The 22,414-nt window shown below is 42.8% G+C and overlaps 1 protein-coding gene across 3 annotated transcripts in view; it reads left to right on the forward strand.

The window, feature by feature from the left end:
* Positions 1 to 427: 427 nt before the first annotated feature.
* The window catches only part of CEP57 (centrosomal protein 57), a 61,419-nt gene continuing 39,432 nt past the window's right edge, over positions 428 to 22,414 (forward strand). For 2 of the 3 annotated variants that reach the window (XM_079789243.1, XM_079789245.1), the window contains exon 1: positions 430 to 947. In XM_079789243.1, the coding sequence (XP_079645369.1) occupies positions 903 to 947 (45 nt within the window). In that variant the 5' untranslated portion in view covers positions 430 to 902. Of the gene's footprint in view, positions 948 to 1,504; positions 1,649 to 22,414 lie in introns of all 3 variants that reach the window. The other variant, XM_079789244.1, reaches the window with a different exon arrangement.

The raw sequence follows: 22,414 nt of genomic DNA on the forward strand, positions 1-22,414 counted from the left end.
GATCCGCTTCCTTCTTGGCCCCCCTTCCCCATCGCTGATTAGCTGGGGGAGCTTCTGCGTCACTCCGCCGCTCCTCCCCACCCCTAACCCCGGCGACGCAGGGAGCTCCCACAAAGGGAGGAAGTCGCCGGCCAATCGCCGCCCGACGCTTTGGGCGCGGGAAAGCCGCTTTAAACTCGCCCCGCCCCCAGGCCCGGGTCGCGGCGATTTCCTGCTGCCAGTCCGAGGTTTGGGTGCGAGCTCCCGGACCCAATTGGGCAAGGGTTCGCGAAGGTTTACGCTCTGCCTCCACTGCCCTTCTCTTGACTTGTATTGGGCCAGATCACCAAGCCCCTCCTCCTTCGATCTGCTATTGGCCAAACGGTGAGTACTTCACCTGGACTGACGTCCCGGAGTCTAGCAAACGCCCTCCTTGGCCTTTAGTCCAAGAGAACCGGTGCAGTGTTTGAACTTCGCATTCGCTTTAACTCATAACGGTCATTCGACTCAAGGGCCTCAGGAGACAAAACGGCCCCTCGCCCACCTCCCCTCCGGCAGAGGGCTCGCCCTCGGAGCTGTCTAGCGAGCAGCCACCGCATGAGCGCCGCGGCGTTCTCGGCAACGCGCTACCTTGTGACGTCACCGGGGGAAGAGGCGGATTCGCTCTTACTCCCGGAAGACGCCCGCCTTTTTGATTGGCTGTTCCAGACGCCCGTTAGTGCGTGTGGCCCTTCCCGTGTGCGCTCTCAGCGTGGGCGTCCCTGTGGGGGTGTGCGGCAGGGGTTTCGAGGCCCGGCGCCAGCAGCCCCTTCCACCTGGGGCTCGGCTCAGGGTCGCCCTCGGCGGGCGGCTCCCGGATTTGGAAGGACGGCCGGAGAACCAGCCCGCTCCGGGGCTGCGGGGTCCGCTGGGCAGACAGGAAGATGGCGGCAGCTTCGGTCTCTACGACTTCTGGGTCTCAGTTCTCGGTAAGAAGCGGGTGACCTGCGCTGGGCCGCAGGTCGGTCTTGGTGCCTCTGCTTTTCTCATCCTTCAGAGCGCTCTCGGCCCCGCGTGTCACCGCATCCTGGGGAACGGCGAAGGGCGCCTGAAGCCCCGTGCTACCCCGCTCTGCTCCTCTGCGAGGCTGCACCCTCCCATTGAAACAGGCCCGGCCCGTTTCTATCTCCCACGCCCCCTTATCTTGAGCCCAGCAGCCCCGGAGCACAGCCAGGACCCGCTAGGGTGACTGTGCCCACACGCCGTATTGCGAAAACATTGCTCAATTGGTCACGTGGGTGTAACGGCCCCTCTAGGCATCTTGCCCAAACCAGGTCGGCGCCCTGGCCGGCCGGCTTAATTGGCTGCTACGGAATAGACCGCAATCTGGAGTGCATACCAGCCCTTGTTCAAGCTGGTTCCTTTGACTGCAATGCCCCCGCTCCCATCCTCCCGGTAACTCTGCTCTGTGCTTATCCTACCCAGAGCTCGCGCTTCCTACCTCCCACCTAATTACTGACTTCAACGTGTAAATGCCCTTTTACAGAAAGCGACCCGGGGAGCTGATCTTAATTATTGTTTTTGCCTCCAACGAGGGCCACCAGCCAGTTAAGTCACTAATATTTGTTGGAATGTCGAACATGGATTTTGGAAACGGCTGCTTTGGGAATACTGTAAATAAGCAGTAAAGGTGAGGAGGCCCAAGTTAGAGCCATTATCTCGTAATTAGCAAATGCTGAGTGCCTCGCATACCTTTAGGCTCTATGATTACACAGATAAATAGGATAGAATCCCTGTTCTGAAGCAGCAAAGCACTGAACAGAAACCACGCGTAATTAGATGATTGCACTGTAGAGGTTGACCAATGCTACCATACTGGAATAACCTAGGGAACAGTGATTAGCAGTGCTTAGGTTAAAGACAGTTTCCTGGAAGGGAAGATGGAGCAAGCTGGATGATGAAGGGGTTCTAAGTGCTTGTCACAAGAAGAGAAAAAGGGACCACAGGCATTTGAGGTATGTGCCAAGAGAGTAGGTACTTTCAGTAAACTTGAAATAATTTGGGATGAGCAATAGTAGTGTAGGGGTAGAGTTGTATTTAGATGAATTATAAAAGTAGGTTTTAAAAAAAAGGACTGGATAGTGAAGGAAGAAGACAGGAGAATATCAGGGTGAAGTTATCTCATAGAAGCTAATGGGGGAAAGTGTTTAGGGAATGTTAAAAGAGAGCAGTCACCTTGATAAAGACACACTTTTCCTTAGTTTCAGTTTTTGGTGACTATTGTTAGGGTCTGTGTTAATGAGGCCAGAAATAACCTTCAGGGTTTCAGCTGAATGAGGGTAACAGGTTTGCAGAGGTCAGGGATGATTAAGGAGAAAGAATGACTGAAGCAATTGGAATTCAACCAGGAATTAGGTCAGTAAAACTGAAGATAAAAGGAGAACCATTAGACTATTAGGAAGAAGTGTCACTAAGTAGATGGATGAGATTATATAAGAATTGTGGTTCTTTAAACTTAATTGGAATAAGAGGCTTTCTGCTGCTCTCAAAAACACCTGTACTGGGAGACTGAGCAAGGAATGCTATTATACAGGGATACCTTGGAGATACCTTGGGTTTGGTTACTAACCATCACAATAAAACAAGCAGTAATCTTTCTGCAGGGGGAGGGTCTTACTTTCTATTTGTAAAAAATACCTAGCTGTGAAGTGCAACAAAGCGAAACACAAATAATGAGGTATGCCTGTAAATGTTGGACTGCACACTGCCAAGACTATCCAGCTGAGCAGTGTACTGGGATGTGATCTTGAAGGTAACCTGGTCAGAAACCTCAGAATGTTTAATAGGAAAGCATATATATTTTATATACTAAGTTCAGCTTTAAGTGGATTCTAAATATCAAGAATACACTAAGGTTTAAATATCTACCACCCTTTACAAATCAAAACATGACCAACCTTCCTAATCACCTTGAACCTGCTACATCAGCGGTCGGCGAACTCAATAGTCAGCAGAGCGGCGTGGCTCGCGAGCCGCAGTTTGCAGACCACTGTGCTACATCAAAATGTCTAATTTGGAAATCACTATTTTTCAAAACAAAAATGACTAAATTTAATTTATCAGAAGAAATGGCACAGCTTAGATACTTTAACTGTCATGTCAGAAATAAGGCTGCATTTCCAAAAGAATTTAAAAAGCATTTTAGTTTAACAAACATATGGCCATAAAATGTGACAACACAAAACCACCTTTTAAAACTACCACATGAAATCAGAAGGCTACTCATACTCAGATTTCAGGGTTATGAACATTAACAATTCATACTTAACATTGATAAATCCAGCATGGAGTTAGCTATAGTAAATGGAGGTGCTTTGACCAGGCAAGGATTTTTAACAGGTAGATTAACAAATAACACAGTCTAGGAAGCAGCTACCATATAAATCTCAAAGGTAACATGGACTTAGGTGATACATTTGAATTTTTCTTTTAAGTATGGTAGCCTTTTACTTTAAGAGTAACAACAGAAGCTCTTGTTACTAACATTTATTGAATGAATTGCTGTCTATCAACTCACTAGTGGAGAGCAGCCGGAAAACAAAAATGATGGTACAGGCAGCATAGTCTTGTCCTTTTTTATTTTCCTAGTAACCATAGTCAACATTAGGACACTTTGGACTTAATTTATAAGCTAATCTAATTGATCTCCCTGGCTTTTTAGCCAGGCCTTTTACCCAAAAATGTTTTGTGAATATATCATAGATTTTATAACATTAAATATATAAAAAGTTTATTTTTGAGAATAAAATGAATACTTGCATGCCCCTTTTTGCATCTTTCTGCTGCTTTCACACACACTACCATACATCCTGAGATTATAATAATACATAGTAGTTGTTAGTAGTAACTGGCAGTCATCTTTTAAATACTTTTCAAACTCATTTAATCCTCAATGATTTTACAAGGTTGGCATTAGTATTTCCATTTTCTAATAAGCAATGAGGCACAGAAAGGTTGTTGAGGAAAGAATGTACAGCCTATAGAAAAGGTTTTTTAAAAGAGTTTATTTGAGACAAAATTTTGAGAACATGCCTGGAAACAAAATCACAATGGATTGAGAAGCAGTTTTGCAGCCTATGCCACACATGAGAATCAAAGGAAAAGATGTAAGGAAGATTACATGAAATCCATTAATGGTGTGATGGATCAAGGAGGTAGGAGAAAGCAAAGTAGGGAAATCTCTAGATTGGATAAAAAGCAAAATGGAGAAGCATATTTTTACATTAGTGGGTACAGGATAGTTAACATTTACAGCATAGAGTGATGGTATGAGGGGATCAAGATAGCAATGAGGGGTTCTGTGGTTTTGTGCTCTGGTGCCTGCTGTGATGCCTTCAAGGGTCTAGAAAAGAATTACTCTGGTATGTTACCCTAGATCAGTGGTCGGCAAACTCATTAGTCAACAGAGCCAAATACCAACAGTACGACGACCAAAGAGCCGCAGTTTGCCAACCACTGCCCTAGATGCATAAGGACAAGGGACAGAGCTCACTTTAAGGTAATGATTGATCTTTGCTAAGGAAGGAGGCTATAGGCTTGAGATGGAACTATCCACCATGGCCTACGCTAGGAATTTATGATCAGACCATCCTCTATGATTACTCTTGAGCTTGTCATGCTCCCCATGTAGCCCCTGGTAGCTTGTCAGATCTTAACATCCGTTATTTCTTTCCATTATCCTAATGTGCAGGCTAGGAAATGTAGCACATCATTGACTAGAAGTTGTCTTGTAAATATCTTTGTCTTGTTCCTGAATTTAAAAGGAATGTTTAAAATTTTGCAGCATTAAATATGTTGTCGTGTGGGTTTTTTTTTTGGGGGGGGGGGGTAATTTTTCTTACAAGAAAATAGTTCTTTAATAATAGCTAGATATTGAATTCAATTGAATGCATTTTTGCATTTGTTGATGATTGTATGGATTTTCACTTTAATGGGGTGTATTGCATTAAAAGATGTTCCCATGTTCACCTAGTCTTATCTGGAATAACCCCACCTTCATCATACTGTTTTATCTTTTCTACGGAGTTGAGTATGATTTACTAAATGGTATTTAAACTTTTATGTACCTGATTTTTGCCAACCATATTGAACGTTCTGTTTAAAAATAAGGCAAGCGATATACATTTTAAATCATACTTTACACTTAACATGGTGTTACAGAGATGTTAAGTAAATATTTGAATCACTAGAGGCCCGGTGCCTGAAATTGTGCATTCTGGGGGGGTCCCTCCACCTGGCCTGCGCCCTCTCACAATCCTGGAGCGCTTGGGGGACATCCTTACTGCTGCCACGAAGGCGGGAGAAGCTCCCACCACCACTGCTGCACTCGCCAACCATGAGCCCGCATAAGCATCTGCCCCCTGGTGGTCAGTGCACATCATAGCAACCGGTCATTCCACCATTGGTCCAAAACCGGCTCTCTAACATCTCCCAAGGGGTCCCGATTGTGAGAGGGCACAGGCCAGGCCAAGGGACCCCACTGGTGCACGATTGGGGCCAGGGAGGGACGAAGGAGGTTGGCCACCTGGGGAGGGACTGCAGGAAGGCTCCAGGACATGTCCTGCCTGTCTCACTCAGTCCCGAGTGGCCAGACCCCAGCAGCAAGCTAACCTACCGGTCTGAGTGTCCGCCCCCTTGTGGTCAGTGCCCGTCATAGCAAGCAGTTGAGTAGCCTTGGCATATTACGCTTTGATTGGTTGAACGGACGACTGGACACTTAGCATATTAGGCTTTTATTATATAGGATAAGTGTTCTTAAGTATAATATTTGCCCTAATAACTAAAGCTACCAGCAAAGAAAGTGGTCAGATTAACCCTTTGCACTCGCTTGCTTTTTTCTCGAGCTGCTACCGATGCTAACCGTGTCGAGTCACACTTGACATCCGAGTGCAAAAGGTATTAAACATTTTGTCTTTAATTCTGGAATTTTTCCCTAGAATTGTATCATTTTAGTTGGAAAAATATTTATTGAATGCTTGGGGTCATGCATTAGGAGTTGGTCTTGGGCTTCTTAGTAGCTATGAGACCTTAAACAAATGGATTAAATTTTCTTAGCCTCTATTTTTTTAAACCTACAAAAGGGACAATGATATTTGCTATGCTTCGCAAGGTTCTTGTGATAGAGGAGAATACGAATGCTTAAAAAAAACAACAACAATGTGCTAACAAATCTAGGATACTATGTTCAGTGTTCTGAGAATAAGTCCCAAGTATGTCTTTCATAAAGTGGAGATGTTTTTTCTTACTTGTCAGGATTGTTGTGAGGATCAACCCAGATACTGGGATATAAATTGTTAACTGCAATGGGAATTTGTGGTTTATGGGTGGTTATTTTTAGTATGTATGTGGAGGGAGTGAGCATAAACATTCTGCTTGAAGGATCTTTTGCCCTTCCATAGTTTTCAGTTGCTCATGATTGGATGGCATATGGCATTGGAAACAAGAAGAATAATTCACTTGAAATCTACCATCCTAGATTACTGCTATCTTAGAAAGGCCTTTTTACAAGTTTGGCTCTTGGTTGACACCTATGAACTGAATAGTAAACGATTTCCTACACTGATAAAAAAACTTCAGCCAAAATGATGAGTGCCTCACTGTGCCTGAATTATTTGTACAAACAATTTGGTTTATGCTGAACACCTGCTTTTTTTAATGGAAGTCAGGAATGTGACCAGCCCCCAATAAAAACATGGCACTCAGTGTAACGTGAGCTTTCTTGGTAGACAGCACTTCATCTAAGTTGTAGTTATTAGTTGCTGGAGGAATTAAGCACATTCTGTAGAGAAATTTTGAAAGCTTGCACCGATTTTCTATGGACTTCACCCCGTGAATTTTCCCTTTGCTGATTTTACTCTGTATCCTTTTACTATAATAACCACAACCATGAGTATAACTATCTGCTGAATCCTATTAATCCTTCTAGCAAGTTATTGAACCTGGGGTCTTGGGAACCCATAACACTCATGCTGACAATAGTTGGAACCTTCCCAAATTTTTTTTAAATTTAATTTTATTGTTTAAAGTATTACAAATAGTAGTACATATGTCTCCTTCTTTTCCCCCATTGACCTCCCCTACCCCCTGGCACATGCCCTCACCCCCCCCACCCCCCTCAGTGTCTTGCGTCCATTGGTTATGCTTATATGCATGCATACAAGTCCTACAATTGATCTCTTACTCCCCCCCCCCCCCCCCCGCCCAGTCCCCAACCTTCCCACTGTAATTTGACAGTCTGTTCAATGCTTCTCTGCCTCTGTATCTATCTTTTTGTTCATCAGGTTATAATGTTCCTTATTATCCATAAATGAGTGAGATCATGTGGTATTTTTCTTTCACTGACTGGCTTATTTCACTTAGTGTAATGCTCTCTAGTTCCATCCATGCTGCTGCAAATGGTAAGAATTCCTTCTTTTTTATAGCAGCGTAGTATTCCATTGTGTAGATGTACCATAGTTTTCTAATCCACTCATCTGCTGATAGGCATTTTGGCTGTTTCCAAATCTTAGCTATTGTAAATTGTGCTGCTATGAACATAGGGGTGCATATATCCTTTCTGATTGGTGTTTCTGTTTTCTTAGGATATATTCCTAGACGTGCTATTGCTGGGTCAAATGGCAGTTCCATTTTTAAATTTTTGAAGAAACGTCATACTGTTTTCCACAATGGCTGCACCAGTCTGCATTCCCACCAACAGTGAAGGACGGTTCCTTTTTCTCCAAATCCTCTCCAACACTTGTTCTTTGTTGATTTGTTAATGGTAGCCATTCTGACAGGTGTGCGGTGGTACCTCATTGTTGTTTTGATTTAGATCTCTTGGATAATTAGTGACTTTGAGCATGTTTTCATGTGTCTCTTGGCTTTCTGAATGTCCTCTTTTGCAAAGTGTCTATTTGATCCTTTGCCCATTTTTTGATTGGATTGTTTATCTTCCTTTTGTTAAGTTGTATGAGTTTCCTGTAAATGTTGGAGATTAAACCCTTATCGGAGATAACATTGGCAAATATGTTCTCCCATGCAGTGGGCTTTCTTGTTTTGTTGATGGTTTCTTTTTGCTGTACAGAAGCTTTTTATTTTGATGTAGTCCCATTTGTTTATTTTCTCCTTAGTCTCTCTTGCCCTAGGATCTGTGTCTGTAAAGATATTGCTACAACATAATGTCTGCAATTTTGCTGTCTGCAATTTTGCTGACTACGGAGTCTTGTAGGATTTTTATGGTTTCCCGTCTTACATTCAAGTCTTTTATCCATTTTGAGTTTGTTTTTGTGTATGGTGTAAGTTGTTGATATAGTTTCATTTTTTTGCATATCTCTGACCAAATTTCCCAGCACCATGTATTAAAGAGACTGTTTTGACTCCATTGTATGCTCTTGCCTCCTTTGTCAAATATTAATTGAGTATAATGGCTTGGGTCAATTTCTGGGTTCTCTATTCTGTGCCATTGGTTTATATGTCTGTTCTTGTGCCAGTACCAGGCAGTTTTGAGAACCGTGGCTTGGTGATATAGCTTGATGTCTGGAATTGTGATCCCTCCAACTTTGTTCTTCTTTCTCAGGATAGCTGTGGCTATTAAGGGTCTTTTTTTTTATTCCAGATGAATTTTTGGAGAGTTTGTTCTAGATCTTTGAAATATGCCATTGGTATTTTAATAGGTATTGCATTGAATCTATAGATTGCTTTAGGTAGTATGGACATTTTAATGATGTTGATTCTACCAATCCATGAACATGGTATGTTCTTCCATTTGTTTATGTCTTCCTCTCTTTTTTCAATGTCCTGTAGTTTTCTGAGTATAAGTCTTTTACGTCCTTAGTTAAGTTCATTCCTCAGTATCTTAATTTTTTTGGTGCAATGATAAATGGGATTGTTTTTTCTCATTTCTCTTTCTGTGTGTTCATTATTGGTGTATAAAAAGGCTATAGATTTCTGGGTGTTAATTTTGTATCCTGCTACATTGCCAAATTCATTTATTAGGTCTAGTAGTTTTTTGATGGATTCTTTGGAGTTTACTATGTATAGTATGTCATCTGTGAATAAGGACAGTTTTACTTCTCCAATTTGGATGCCTTTTATTTCTTCTTCCTGTCTGATCGCTATGGCTAGTACTTCTAGTACTATGTCGAACAGGAGTGGTGAAAGTGGGCATCCTTGTCTTGTTCCTGTTAGGGGAAATGGGTTTAGTTTTTGCCCATTGAGTATGATGTTGGCTGCAGGTTTGTCTTATAGGGCTTTTATTATGTTGAGGTATGATCCCTCTATTGCCACTTTGCTGAGAGTTTTTATCAAGAATAGGTGTTGGGTTTTGTCAAATGCTTTTTCTGCATCAATTGATATGATTATGTGATTTTTGTCTCTCAGTTTGTTTAGGGTATGTATCACATTTATTGATTTGCGGATATTGTACCATCCTTGCATCCCCGGAATAAATCCCACTTGGTCATGGTATATGATCTTTCTAATGTATTGCTGAATCCAATTTGCTAGAATTTTGTTGAGAATTTTAGCATCTATGTTCATCAAGGATATGGGCCTGTAGGTCTCTTTTTTTGTAGTGTCTTTATCTGGTTTTGGGATTAAGGTAATGCTGGCTTCATAGAAAGAGCTTGGAAGTGTGCCTTCCTCTTGAATTTTTTGGAATAGTATGAGGAGGATAGGTTTTAATTCTTTGAATGCTTGGTAGAACTCCCCTGTAAAGCTGTCTGGACCAGGGCTTTTGTTTGCTGGAATATTTTTGATCGCTGTTTCAATTTCTTGGGTAGTTATCAGCCTATTCAGGTTTTTTGATTCTCCTTGGTTGAGTATTGGGAGCTTGTATTTTTCTAAGAATATGTCCATTTCATCTAGGTTGTCCGTTTTGTTGGAATAGAGTTGTTCATAGTATTTTTTCATAACCGTTTATATTTCTGTGGGATCGGTTGTCACTTCACCTCTTTCATTTCTGATTTTGGTTTTTTTTGGATTCTTTCTCTTTGCTTCTTGGTGAGCCTGGCTAGAGGTTCATCGATCTGGTTTATCCTTTCAAAGAGCCAGTCCTTGGTTTTGTTGATCTTTTGTATTGTTTTTTTGGTCTCTATGTCGTTTACCTCCACTCTGATCTTTATTATTTCCTTCCTTCTGCTTATGCTGGGCTTTTCTTGTTGCTCTCTTTCTAATTCTTTGAGTTGTAGGGTTAGATAATTTATTACCATTGTTTCTTGTTTTTTGAGGTAGGCCTGTAGAACTATGAATTTCCCTCTAAAGCCTGCTTTCACTGTGTCCCATAGATTTTGGATTGTTGTGTTTTCATTGTCGTTTGTTGCCATGATGCTTTTTATTTCTTCATTGATCTTTCTGGTAACCCAGTCATTGTTTAGTATCATGCTATTTAGCCTCCAGGTGGTTGTTTTTATTGTAGTTGATTTCTAGTTTTATGCTATTGTGATCTGAGAAGATGCTTGATATGATTTCTATCTTCTTAAATTTGAAGAGACTTTGCCTGTGTCCCAACATATGGTCTATCTTTGAAAATGACCCATGTGCACTTGAGAAGAATGTATATTCTGTGGCTTTGGGGTGAAATGTTCTGAAGATGTCAGTTAATTCCATCTGATCTAGCGTGTCATTTAGGATTGATATTTCCTTGCTGATTTTTTGTTTAGAGGATTTGTCCACTGGTGTTAGTGGGGTATTAAAGTCCCCTCCTATGAATGTATTGCTGTCTATCTCTCCCTTGATATCCTCCAGGAGTTTTTTAATGTATTTGGGTGCTCCTGTATTGGGTGCGTATATATTTACCAGAGTTATATCTTCTTGTTGGATTGCTCCCTTTAGTATTATGAAGTGGCCTTCCTTATCTCTTGTTATGTCCTTCACTTTGAGATCTAATTTGTCAGATATAAGTATTGCTACCCCATCTTTTTTTTTTTTTTTTTTAATTTCCATTCCCCTGAAATACCTTTTTCCATACCTTCACCATCAGTCTGTGTAGGTCCTTTATTCTAAGGTGGGTTTCCTGTAGACAGCAGATATATGAGTCATTTTTTCTTATCCTCTTAGCTACCCTATGTCTTTTGATTGGGCCATTTAATCCATTTACATTTAAAGTTATTATTGACTAGAGGCCCAGTGCATGATTGAATCATGCAGGTGTAGGGTCCCCTACACGCTTTCGCTTTTTGCGGAGGAGCTGGGTGCCTGTCCGTCTGGCTCGGCGGAGGCTTCTGAAAGGCCTGGTGCCGGAGCAGACAGGCACCCAGCTCCCATGCTTTTGATGGTCTGCGGCCGCTGAGGGGGGCTACCCTGCTGTTGAGAGGCACAGGGGGCGGGACTCCCGCCCCCTGCGCCTCTCAACGGCCGCTGAGGGGGGCTGCCGCGGACACATGGCTACCCTGCTGTTGCGAGGCGCAGCTGGGTGTCCGCGGCAGGCCCCCTCAGCGGCCACGAATCTGGCCTTGAGAGGCGCAGGGGGCGGGAATCCCGCCCCCTGCGCCTCTCAACAGCAGGGTAGCCCCCCTCAGTGGCAGTGGATCCGTGCCTCTCAATGGCCGGATAGGCCACCCCGAGTCCCGCCCCCCCAGCCTCCCGCCGCCCAATCATGGGCGTAGCGGAGTGATGGTAATTTACATGTTACTCTATTATTAGATAGGATAGGTACTTGTTTGTCGCCATTTTTATTTTTTATGCCTGTGCTCCTTCTTTGCTTCCTATTTCTTCTTTTTACAGCAGACCTTTTAGCATTTCTTGCATTGCTGGTTTGGTGGTGATAAACTTCCTTAGTCCTTTTTTGTCTGAAGCTCTTGATTTTACCCTCAATTTTGATTGATAGCCTTTCTGGGTACAGTATTCTTGGATTCAGACCCTTCCTTTGCATGACTTTGTATATTTCATTCCATTCCCTTCTGGCTTGATGTGTTTCTGTTGAGAAATCAGTCGCTAGTCTGATGGGGGATCCTTTGTAGGTAACTTGCTGTCTCAGGCTGCTTTTAAGATTCTTTGTCGTTGTTTGCCAATTTAATTACAATGTGCCTTGGCGTCAGTCTTTTGGGGTTCATTTTGTTTGGGACTCTGTGAGCTTCTTGGACTTGTGTTTTTCCTTCTCTATATCAGGGAAGATTTTGTCATTTCTTTAAACAAGTTTTCTATTCCTTGCTCAGTTTCCTCTCCTTCTGACAGCCCTATTCGGATGTTGTTTCATTTCGTGTTGTCTCAAAGTTCCCTTAGGCCAGTGATGGGCAATCTTTTGCGCTTGGTGTGTCAAACTTCGCCAAAAAACTGAGCATAACTCAGGTAGTGTGTCACTTTGAGGAAAAAACATTATTTCGCAAATGTTTCATCCTCAGGAGCAGCAAATGTTTCATCCTCAGGAACAGCAAATGTTTCATCCTCAGCATGCAGTCGCCTCAGCGGCCGCGTGTCATCAGAAATGGCTACGTGTGTCAGTGCTGACACGCGTGTCATAGGTTTGCCATCACTGCCTTAGGCTCTCCTCCTGTTTTTTAAGTTCTTTTTCTAGATGCTGCTCTGCTTGGGTATTTTTTCCTACCTTGTCTTCTAGCTCACTGATGCGGTCCTCCACTTCTAGTCTGTTGATGCTTTCTATTGAGTTCTTTATTGAAGTGATGTCATTTTTCATTTCTTCTTGATTTCCTCTTGGTTCTTACACATATTGTTGAATTTGTCTTCCAACCTTTTCAGAGATCTTATGACCATTTCGCTGAATTCTTTCTCTGACATATTGCTTTCCTCCATTTCGTTTAGTTCCTTTTCTGGTGATGCCTCCTTTTCTTTCGTATGCGGGCTGTTTCTTTGTCTCCACATGATCTCTCCTCTCCAGGTGTCTGATTATGTAGCTCTCTCTCTCCTGCGTTGACTTAAAGGCACAAAATACAACATAACAAGGCACAATGCTCAAGGCACTGAACACAAATGTATTCATTATACTAATAACCCCAAATAAAGGTGACCACCAGAGAAAAGAGAATTAGTGGATTAAAATAAAAGAGTGCAAAGATGATATTGAGAAAGGGGGGGGGGGAGTAAGAGAGAAAAGAAAGAATCAAAAAGAAGGGGGGCGAAAACTACTTATATGCGGAGAAAACGCCAATAGAACAACAACTAATCCAAAAAAATGCAAACTAACACCCAGATATGAATGGAAACTACAAAAAAACAACTAATAACAAGCGAGGGGAGGAAAAACAGAAGCAAAAAAAAGAGAAATAATCAAACAAGCAAACAAAAAAAACAATCTAATCAACAATCAAACTAACAACAATAGTACAGAGAGAAAGAAGGGCAAAATAAAACAAAAACATTAAAAAAGGGAAGAGAAGAAAAAATTGATATAGTGAAGAAAGAGAAAAGAGAATTGTGTATGGACTTGGAGCAGGGGATGGGAAATGAGATATATAAGTTAGATGAATTTTTAATGGGGTAAGAAGAAGGAATAGGGAAAATCTAAAGCAGGAATAGGGTACGAGAAACAGCACAACAAAAGGGGAAAGTGAGGAAGAGAGTGTTGGCATAAAGATAAAGTTGAGATAGAGTAAAATGATGCTAAAGGAAAAATGAAAATAGAATGTAGAACACTAATCCCAAAATAAAACAACATAATATAAAGAGGAAATAAAATGAAACTTTAAAAAAAGGTAAAATAGTAGTAGTAATAATACTGATTAAAAATAAAAATATAATAATTAAAAAGGTAAAATCAAGTGAGACAAAAAATTTCGTTTCTTAAGTAAAAGATAAAAAATAAAAATGTGCAGTAGTGAAGGTCATTCACTGCCTCTACTGTTTGGCACGCCTGTTTCCTGTTAGGTAGTCAGGACAGTATTGAAGTTCCCTGCTTTCCACAGCCCCTCTGTGTTGTAAGCCACAGTCTTGTTTTCAAGCAGGCAGTATGTCTTTGTTTCTTAGCCTGCGGTTGTATTTACACAAGAGTCAATTTGTGATTCAACCTCTGGGTGGCAGTGTTTCTGTATTGACATCCGGGGATATAAGTCCTCTCTACCCAGTATTTAGAATTGTTTTCCCTGATGCACTTAATACTGGTTTGGGGGTTTGGACTGCCCCAGACGTGGTTTTCTGATCATTTCTCCCCATTCTGATCCCCAGGTTCCACAAAAACAATTTTGCCCTGCAGTCTCTGAGAGTGTTTTTAATTGGGTGATCCTATGTACTGGGCTTAGTAAGCAAAAGCAAGGATTTAAGGAGAAATAAGAGCCAGAGTAAGTGCAAGAACTCGAGACTTTTTCGCCCCGGCACTGTGCGCGACTCTGCTCACGTCTCTGTTCACGTCTTTTCCCCTGCCACAGCGCAGCCGGTTTACTGGTAAAGCTTCAGGCTGCCTTTTTGTGCCCAGCCCAGCAATGGGTTGATTTCTAGAGTTCTCTTCTGTCAGCAGCCCGGTGGACCACTCCGCCCCACCCTCCTCACACATTCGTGGACTACGCTAGCCCCAACGGCCACAGATTTTGTGGGGCACAGACTTTCTCTGAACCTCTAGATCCCGCTGTGCGCGTTTCTTCCTCCAGCCTGGATCACAGACCTCACCTTTCTCTGGGCGAAATCTGACCTTTTCATGAGAAGGTGCAAGGCTCGTCCGAGTCCGCTGCTGGAGACCCAGTGTTAGTGGGTTCGCAGCTGGTCCCTGGGTGTTGTGGTTGTAGAGTCCCAGGAGGTATCGGATTCTTCCCGATTGAAGGTAAGGCTAGGCTTCCAATCACAGCCACTCTTCCCTTCCAGATGGCGCCGTCTCTGCGGCAGAGCCGGTCACTCCGTGAGAGATTTCGTCAGCAGTGGAGGCTGCCCAGTCAAGGGGAGCCCGGTCCAACAGTCCCTTAGAATATAGTTGTCCCTCACAAATAGACATTCCCCATAAGTCCACACACTCTCCTTTCATTCTCTCACACACTATCTTGCAGCCTGCCTTCCCGTCGGCAGCCATCTTCGATCTCTCACCTCCCCAAAATTTAACTTCCTAGATAACTTGCTAAGAACCAACCTTGTAAGCAGACATTTCTAAGGATAGCAGTTGCAAAGTTTGCTATTAACTCTACTTCATATGACATTTATGCTATTTTTTTATATAAATGAAACAAAAGCTTTTATTGTCTTTCAATGGGTTATAGCAGCTTTATTGAATAGAATAATTCAGTTTCATAAACAGTGGGATTTTTTTCTGTTTTGCAGAGGAATTGTATAACTAATTTATTAACATTTATTCAGCAGATTTATTGAGTGTCTTTATTAGAACTTAAACTCTATTGATGATGACTGTTGTTTTTTTTTTAAATATATTTTATTGATTTTTTACAGAGTGGAAGAGAGAGGGATAGAGAGTTAGAAGCATCGATGAGAGAGAAACATCGATCAGCTGCCTCTTGCACACCCCCTACTGGGGATGTGCCCGCAACCAAGATACATGCCCTTGACCGGAATCGAACCTGGGACCCTTGAGTCCGCAGGCCGACGCTCTATCCACTGAGCCAAACCGGTTTTGGCTATGATGACTGTTTTTACTACATCAGTTCTATACCAACTGGGTGCCCTACAATTCATTTCACTTCTGGCACTAACTTCCTGGAGATAGTGCAGACCCTATAGGGAGTAGGTGCTCCCACTTCAGTTGTCAGCTCTAAGTCCCAGATGTTCCTAATGCAAACTGCCCAGCCAACTGCAAATTAAGGAGTTACATTTAATAATTCTCTCAGGACTCAGGAAAGCACCATACATATAATTACAGCTTTTTAGTAAAAGATAGGACTGAGAAACAGGCAAATGGCAGAGACACCTAGGGCAAGATGGTACTACTAAAGAGGATTTCATGACCAATCTGGACGCTCCCAGAAATTAACTGCAAGTTTTTTGTTGTTTTTTTTTTTGAGGTTTCATTATGGAGGCATGTTTGGTGAAACCATTGGCCATTGGTGACTGAACTCAATGTCCAATTCCTCTCCCTTCTGAGGTCTGGGTGTTTAGCTAAAATGTCTAACTCTTTAATCACCTGGTTGGTTTTTCTGGCTAACAGCTCTCATCCTAAAGTTAACTAGGGGGCCCCACTATTAGATAAGAAAGACACTGCTATCACTTAAGAAATTTCAAGTTTTTGAATGTCAGGAACCAGGGACAGACACCAAATATATTTTTTATTCCACAGGGCATATAGATAATACTAGAGGCCCAGTGCACGATATTCGTGCACCGGGTGTGTGTATATGTGTATCCCTCAGCCCAGCCTGCACCCTCTCCAATCTGGGACCCCTAGAGAGATGTCCGACTGCCCGTTTAGGCCCCATCCCGGTGGGATGGGGCCTAAACGGGCAGTCAGACATCCCTCTCACAATCCAGGACTGCTGGCTTCCAACCGCTGACTTGCCTGTCTGCCTGATTGCCCCTAACTGCTTTGGCATTCCAGCCTATTCACCCCCTAACCACTCCCCTGTCAGCCTGATAGACACCTATCTGCTCCGCTGCTGGCCCGATTGCCCCTAACTGCCCAAGCCTGCAGACCTGGTCGCCCCCACTGCCCTCCCCGGTTGGCCTTGTAACCTCTAACTGCCCTCCCTTACCAGTCTGGTCGCCCCAAACTGCCCTCCCCTGCAGGCCTGGTCCCGCCAACTGCCCTCCCCTGCAGGCCTGGTCCCCCCCAACTGCCCTCCCCTGCAGGCCTGGTCCCTCACAACTGCCCTCCTCTGCTGGCCCGGTAACCCCTAACTGCCTTCCCCTGAAGGCCTGATCGCCCCCAATTGCCCTCCCTTGGAGGCCTGGTTCCTCCCAACTGCCCTCCCCTGCTGGCCGGGTCACCCCTAACTGCCCTCCCCTGCCAGCGTGATCACCCCCAACTGCCCTCCCCTGTAGGCCTGGTCCCCCCCAACTGCCCTCTCCTGCAGGTCTGATCCCTCCCAACTGCCCTCCCCTTGCAGGACTGGTCCCCCCCAACTGCCCTCCCCTGCAGGCCTCGTCAATCCCAACTGCCCTCCTCTGCTGGTCTGGTCACCCCTAACTTCCCTTCCCTGTAGGTCTGATTGTCCCCAACTTCCCTCCCCTAAAGGCCTGGTCACCCCTAACTGCCCTCCCCTGCAGGCCTGGGCTCTCCCAATTGCCCTCCCCTGTAGGCCTGGTCACCCCTAACTGTCCTCCCCTGCAGGCCTGGTCCCCCCCAACTTCCCTCCCCTTCAGGCCTGGTCCCTCCCAACTGCCCTCCTCTGCTGGCCTGGTCACTCCTAACTGCCCTCCCCTGCTGGCCTGATCGCCCACAACTGCCCTGCCCTGTCAGCCATCTTGGGGGCCATCTTGTGTCCACATGGGGGTAGCCATCTTTGACTACATGGGGGCAGCCATCTTGTGTGTCGGAGTGATGGTCAATTTGCATATTACTCTTTTATTAGTTAGGATATGTATGTCAGGTAGGATTTTTTTTTTTTTTTAAAGAGTAAGGAGGTTGAGTGACAGAAGGGCACTTACTGCTTTAGATAGGGCAGTCAGGGAAAGCTGCACTGACAGGCAGATTACTCCATGGTGTGAGGAAGGGAGCTTTCCAGGCAGAGTAAACTTAGCAAATGAAAATGGAGGGTACTGCGCATTCTAGAAATTCAAGATAGTTAGTATGGCTGAGAAATGGTGTGGGTGGTAAGGAGAGAGTGGTGGGGAATGAGGTCAGGGTTAGCGTGGGTCAGATTATGTGGGGCCTTCTAAGCCATGATAAGATTTTGGATTTTTTTCAGTGATGGAAAGCCATTGGAGGGTTTGGACTAGGAGCATTATTTGAATTAATTTACTTTTAAAAAAGAATCATAAGGACTATTTGGAGAGCAGACTAAGGCAGCAGTCGCCAACCAGTGATCCATGGACCCCTGGTGGTCCATGAGGTCCGAAAGGTTGGCGACCGCTGGACTAAGGGGATGTGGACAAAAATGGTTAACCCTTTGCACTCGTTTGCTTTTTTCTCGATTCCTTTATTCTACTCGGGATTTAATTTTTAAAATACCCCAGATTTTACAAAGCGCAGCAGTAGAATAAAAAACTGGAGTTTCTTTTCATGCAAACTTATTTATTTGGATTTTTTTATATTTCAAATTATTGATACATTCAAAGAGTATAAAAAGAGCTGCTACCGATGCTAACCGTGTTGAGTCACACTCGACATCCGAGTGCAAAAGGTTAAGAAGCTATCCTGTTAGTCCAGACGAAAGATCACAGTAATGTCAACCAGAGCATTAGTAGTGGCATTGATGAGAAGTTGGGGGAGTTTCTTGATATATTTTGACAGAGTCCAACAAAGATTAGATGTGGGATATATGAGAAATGACTCCATCCAAGGATTTTGGCCTGAGTAGTTGGGTAAATGGTGGTGCCACTTATTGTGCTATGCTGAGAGAGGAGCAGGTTTGGGGATAAGATTCAAGAATTTGGTTATAGACATGTTAACTTGGGAAGCCCATATTGACATCCCAGTGGAGATGAGTGGGAAGGTTGATTTGAATATAGAGTTTAAGAGGGAGAACTCTGTATTCTGAATTTAAACTTGAAAGTTTTTAGCAAATAAAGGCTTTTCAAAACCCTGAGAGTAGGCGAGATCATCAGAGGAAACCATGTAGGTGAAAATGAGAAGAGGTGGGAGTACTAAGCTTTGGGGAATGCCAGGATTTACAAAAAAAAAAAAAAAAAAAAAAAAGAGCCAAGGAGATTCTGAGGGAGGAGCCTGTGTTAAGAGGAAAACCAAAGAGTGTGGTGTTCCATCCACTAAAAACCGATTGAAATGGGTAGGAGGGAGATGTGATTAAGAGGTGGCAGCAATTATAGATATTGTGAGGGACTTTTTATTAAAGCTGAGAAATGAAGCAGGAGCTGGAGGGGAGTCCTAAAGTTGAGGAAAGTTTTTAATTTTTCCTTTCTCTTTTTTCCTAGTTTTGTCCTTAATAGCAATGTGAAAGATCTGGTAGGGAGGGAGAACTAGATGGCATCAGAAGGGAGAGGGGTTTTATAGGAACCAAGACTTTGAGTAGGTTAGTTACACAAAGCTCACTCCTTGTTTCAGGAGAGGGAAGTCAGAGTGAGAGCAGTGTAGGTAGGTTGGCGAGTTCTCTTTTGAGAACTAGTTCATTGTTCAGTTAATCACATAGAATGTGATTGCCCCTTTTCTGCAGGGAGTGAGGTTGTGATGGGGGGCGTGGAATAGGGTGGAGGGACATAATAGGGAGAGGTAGTAGGCAAGTCAACTTTTTTGAAACTCTTTTCCTTTTTTTGTAAAATAGGGAGATTATACTAGACTAGAGGCCCAGTGCACAAACATACAGGGGTAGGGTCCCTAGTGGCTGCTGACCAGGGCCTCCCTTCTTGGTGGTCAGCGCACGTCATAGCAAGCGATCAAACTCCTTCCTGGTCATTCGAACTCCTGAGGGACACTTTGCATGTTAGGCTTTTACATATATAGACTAGAGGCTCGGTGCACGAAATTCGTGCATGGGCGGGGGGTCCCCCCAGCCCGGGGATCGGGCCTAAACTGGCAGTCGGACATCCCTCTCACAATCCTGGATGACTGGCTCCTAACCGCTCGCATGCCTGCCTGGTCGCCCTAACTGCCCCCCTTGGCCTGGTCACCCCTAACTGCCCCCCCCTCTGCCGGCCTGGTTGCTCCCAACTGCCCCCCCCTGCCGGCCTGGTCACCCCTCACGGCCCCCCAGTTGGCCTGGTCGCCGCACACAGCCTGCTTGTTCAGTCTTTTGGTTGTCCCTCACTAACCCCCCTGCCGTCCTGGTCGTAGGCAGCCATCTTGTGAGGGTGTGAGTGTTAATTTGCATATTACCTCTTTATTTTATAGGATTGTTTCTGGAGCTTCCAACTCTTAAAAATAATACTGCTTTTCTAATCCCTGAAGTGTATAACTCCTTACAGTTCTTTTTATTTGTCTTAGGGTTTACCTAAACTTTACCATCTTAACCATTTTTAAGTGTATGGTTTATTTATTTCTTAAAATATATTTTTATTGATTTGGGAGAGGGAGATGAGATAAAAACATCAATAATGCGAGAGAATCATTGATTTGCTGCCTCCTGCACACCCCCACCTGGGGATTGAGCCTGAAACCCGGGCATGTGCCCTGATCGGGAATTGAACTGTGACCTCCTGGTTCATAGGTCAACGCTCAACCACTGAGCCACGCCGGTTGGGCTAAGTGTACAGTAGTGTTAAGTATATTTACATTGTTGTGAATCAGATCTCCAGAATTTTGTCATCTTTTAAAATTGAAGCTCTATATCCATTCAAGAACTCCCATTTGCAACCTCCCCTCAGCCCCTGGTAACCAAGATTCTACTTTCTGTTTCTATGAATTTGACTACCTTAGATACCTCATGTGCTAGTAAGTGGAATAGTAAAATATTTGTCTTTTTGTGACTGACTAATCATAATGTCCTTAAGGTTCATCCATTATGTAGCATGTGATGGGATTTCCCTCCTTCTAAAGGCTGAATAATATTTATGTATATATCAAATTTTGTCCTTTACTCTTTTTAGTAGACACATTTAGACACATTAAGAGTATATGTTAGTTTTGCATGTCTTGTTTTAATGTGATTTAAAAATAGTATTGTAAATAATTTTCAAAACCATTTTATTTTGTCTTCCTACTCTTTGCTTCAGACTGATGGCAGAAATGAGGACATTTGAGTTTCATTGATTAAACCTTGGCATTCAAATGAGTTGGCTGACTTAGAAAATGGAATACATTTAGCATTGCTTTTCGCAAAATGGTGCGGTGTGGGGGGACCCATCTTTTTATAACTTGCATGTTTATATAAAGACATTGCATAGTTTGCTGACCCAACCCAAGCAGTATTTTGATGACATATATGTGACAATTTTTTTTTGGAAAAATCTTAAACTATTTTATAAGAGCTAGCAGGCAGCGATTTTAATGAGGTTGGTGTTTTTTTGTTTTGTTTTATTTGGTAAATTATTTAGGCACAGCCCTTCTGTTAATATATGTGCAATGTTCAGTAATTCTAACAAAAAATAGTTTTAAAAATCATAAGTGAATTTTCAGGGAGTTTATGTTCATAAATATATTGATAAGGACTATTTCCTAACCATTGTTGCTACATGATAGGATTTAGTAGTTTGTATGAAGACCTAAAGTTTTCTGTGAAGAATCATATTTAAAATTAAGCTATAAGCATGTTGCTTTGCAAGAGCTTTGTCAGCATTATATCTATATTATAAAAGGCCAGTGGCTGTAATGATCAAACAAACAGTCACCAGAAGGTGCATTGATGGGCCTCGCGGCACAGTGGGTCTCGGTCTTGTGCGATTTCGCACTGGGCCTCTAGTATTATAATAATTGAAAACTCATCAGCCACCTGCCAAACCTGATGCCAGATTGCCAAAAAGCTAGAAAAATGTTAACTCTCAGTCCTTGTTTCATGTGAACATACTTTTTACAATAGACCTACCATTGATTTACCACTTTTGAGACTTATTCCTACCCCTTCCAAGTTCTTTCCCCTCTCCTTTAGTTTTCATAGCCATAATGTGTGTTTTGCATTGGCTTTCTTAACTTAAAAACTGCATGGTGTTTAAAAATGAAATAGTCTTCAGTTTTTAATAAGATTTAGATACATTGTGGTTATTTTGGTGGCCTTAGTTTATACCAAGAGATTTTTTACTGTTATTGTAAATATTTATATTTCTTTGTCCTTTTCTGGAAACAGATTTTTCTGGTGCTGTATAAATAGTTGCACTTCTCTAACAGGAGTCGAAAGCCTGCATTACTGTGGCTACTTGAATAAGAAAAATGAATGTTGAGAATTTTTAGCAGTTAGCAGTCATATCTTCCTTTCCCTTTTAGCTTTCAGTTTCTCCATTACTTCCCCTACTCTAGATCTCTGTACTAAAAGGAAGTCACCTGTAACACAAAACTCCACATTTAGTATCTCCTGCACTGAAAATTATCATGTGGAACAGAATCCCAAATTGAACAGAATCCCATTTATGACAGAACATGTGTGTGTGGAAATAAACTTTGATAAGCTTTAATGTTTTCTTTGTTTCCCTTTCTCCCCCCTAACTAAATGTAAAGTTTTTGAGTCAAGGACTATGTACACCACATTGATTAAACCTTGGCATTCAAAATGAGTTGGCTGGACATTTGACAAATATTCATGAAGTATTTAGTTGATTGGGGATAGATGAATGTAGTCATTTTGTGTCAGTTTCTGATACTGTAAAAATACAATATTTTTCTGAATATGCATTTTACAGTAAATATTTTTAAAATAAATTGTGAGTATAATAAAGTATTTCTATGCAGCGTTTGTATTCAAGTTGTGTGAACATTATTTCCTTTTTTTTTTTAGAGAAAGAGAGAAACATTGATTTGTTGTTCCACTTATTTATGCACCCACTGGTTAATTCTTGT

Source organism: Cnephaeus nilssonii (genome assembly GCF_951640355.1).
Source record: "Cnephaeus nilssonii genome assembly, chromosome: 13".
Lineage (NCBI taxonomy): Eukaryota > Metazoa > Chordata > Mammalia > Chiroptera > Vespertilionidae > Cnephaeus > Cnephaeus nilssonii.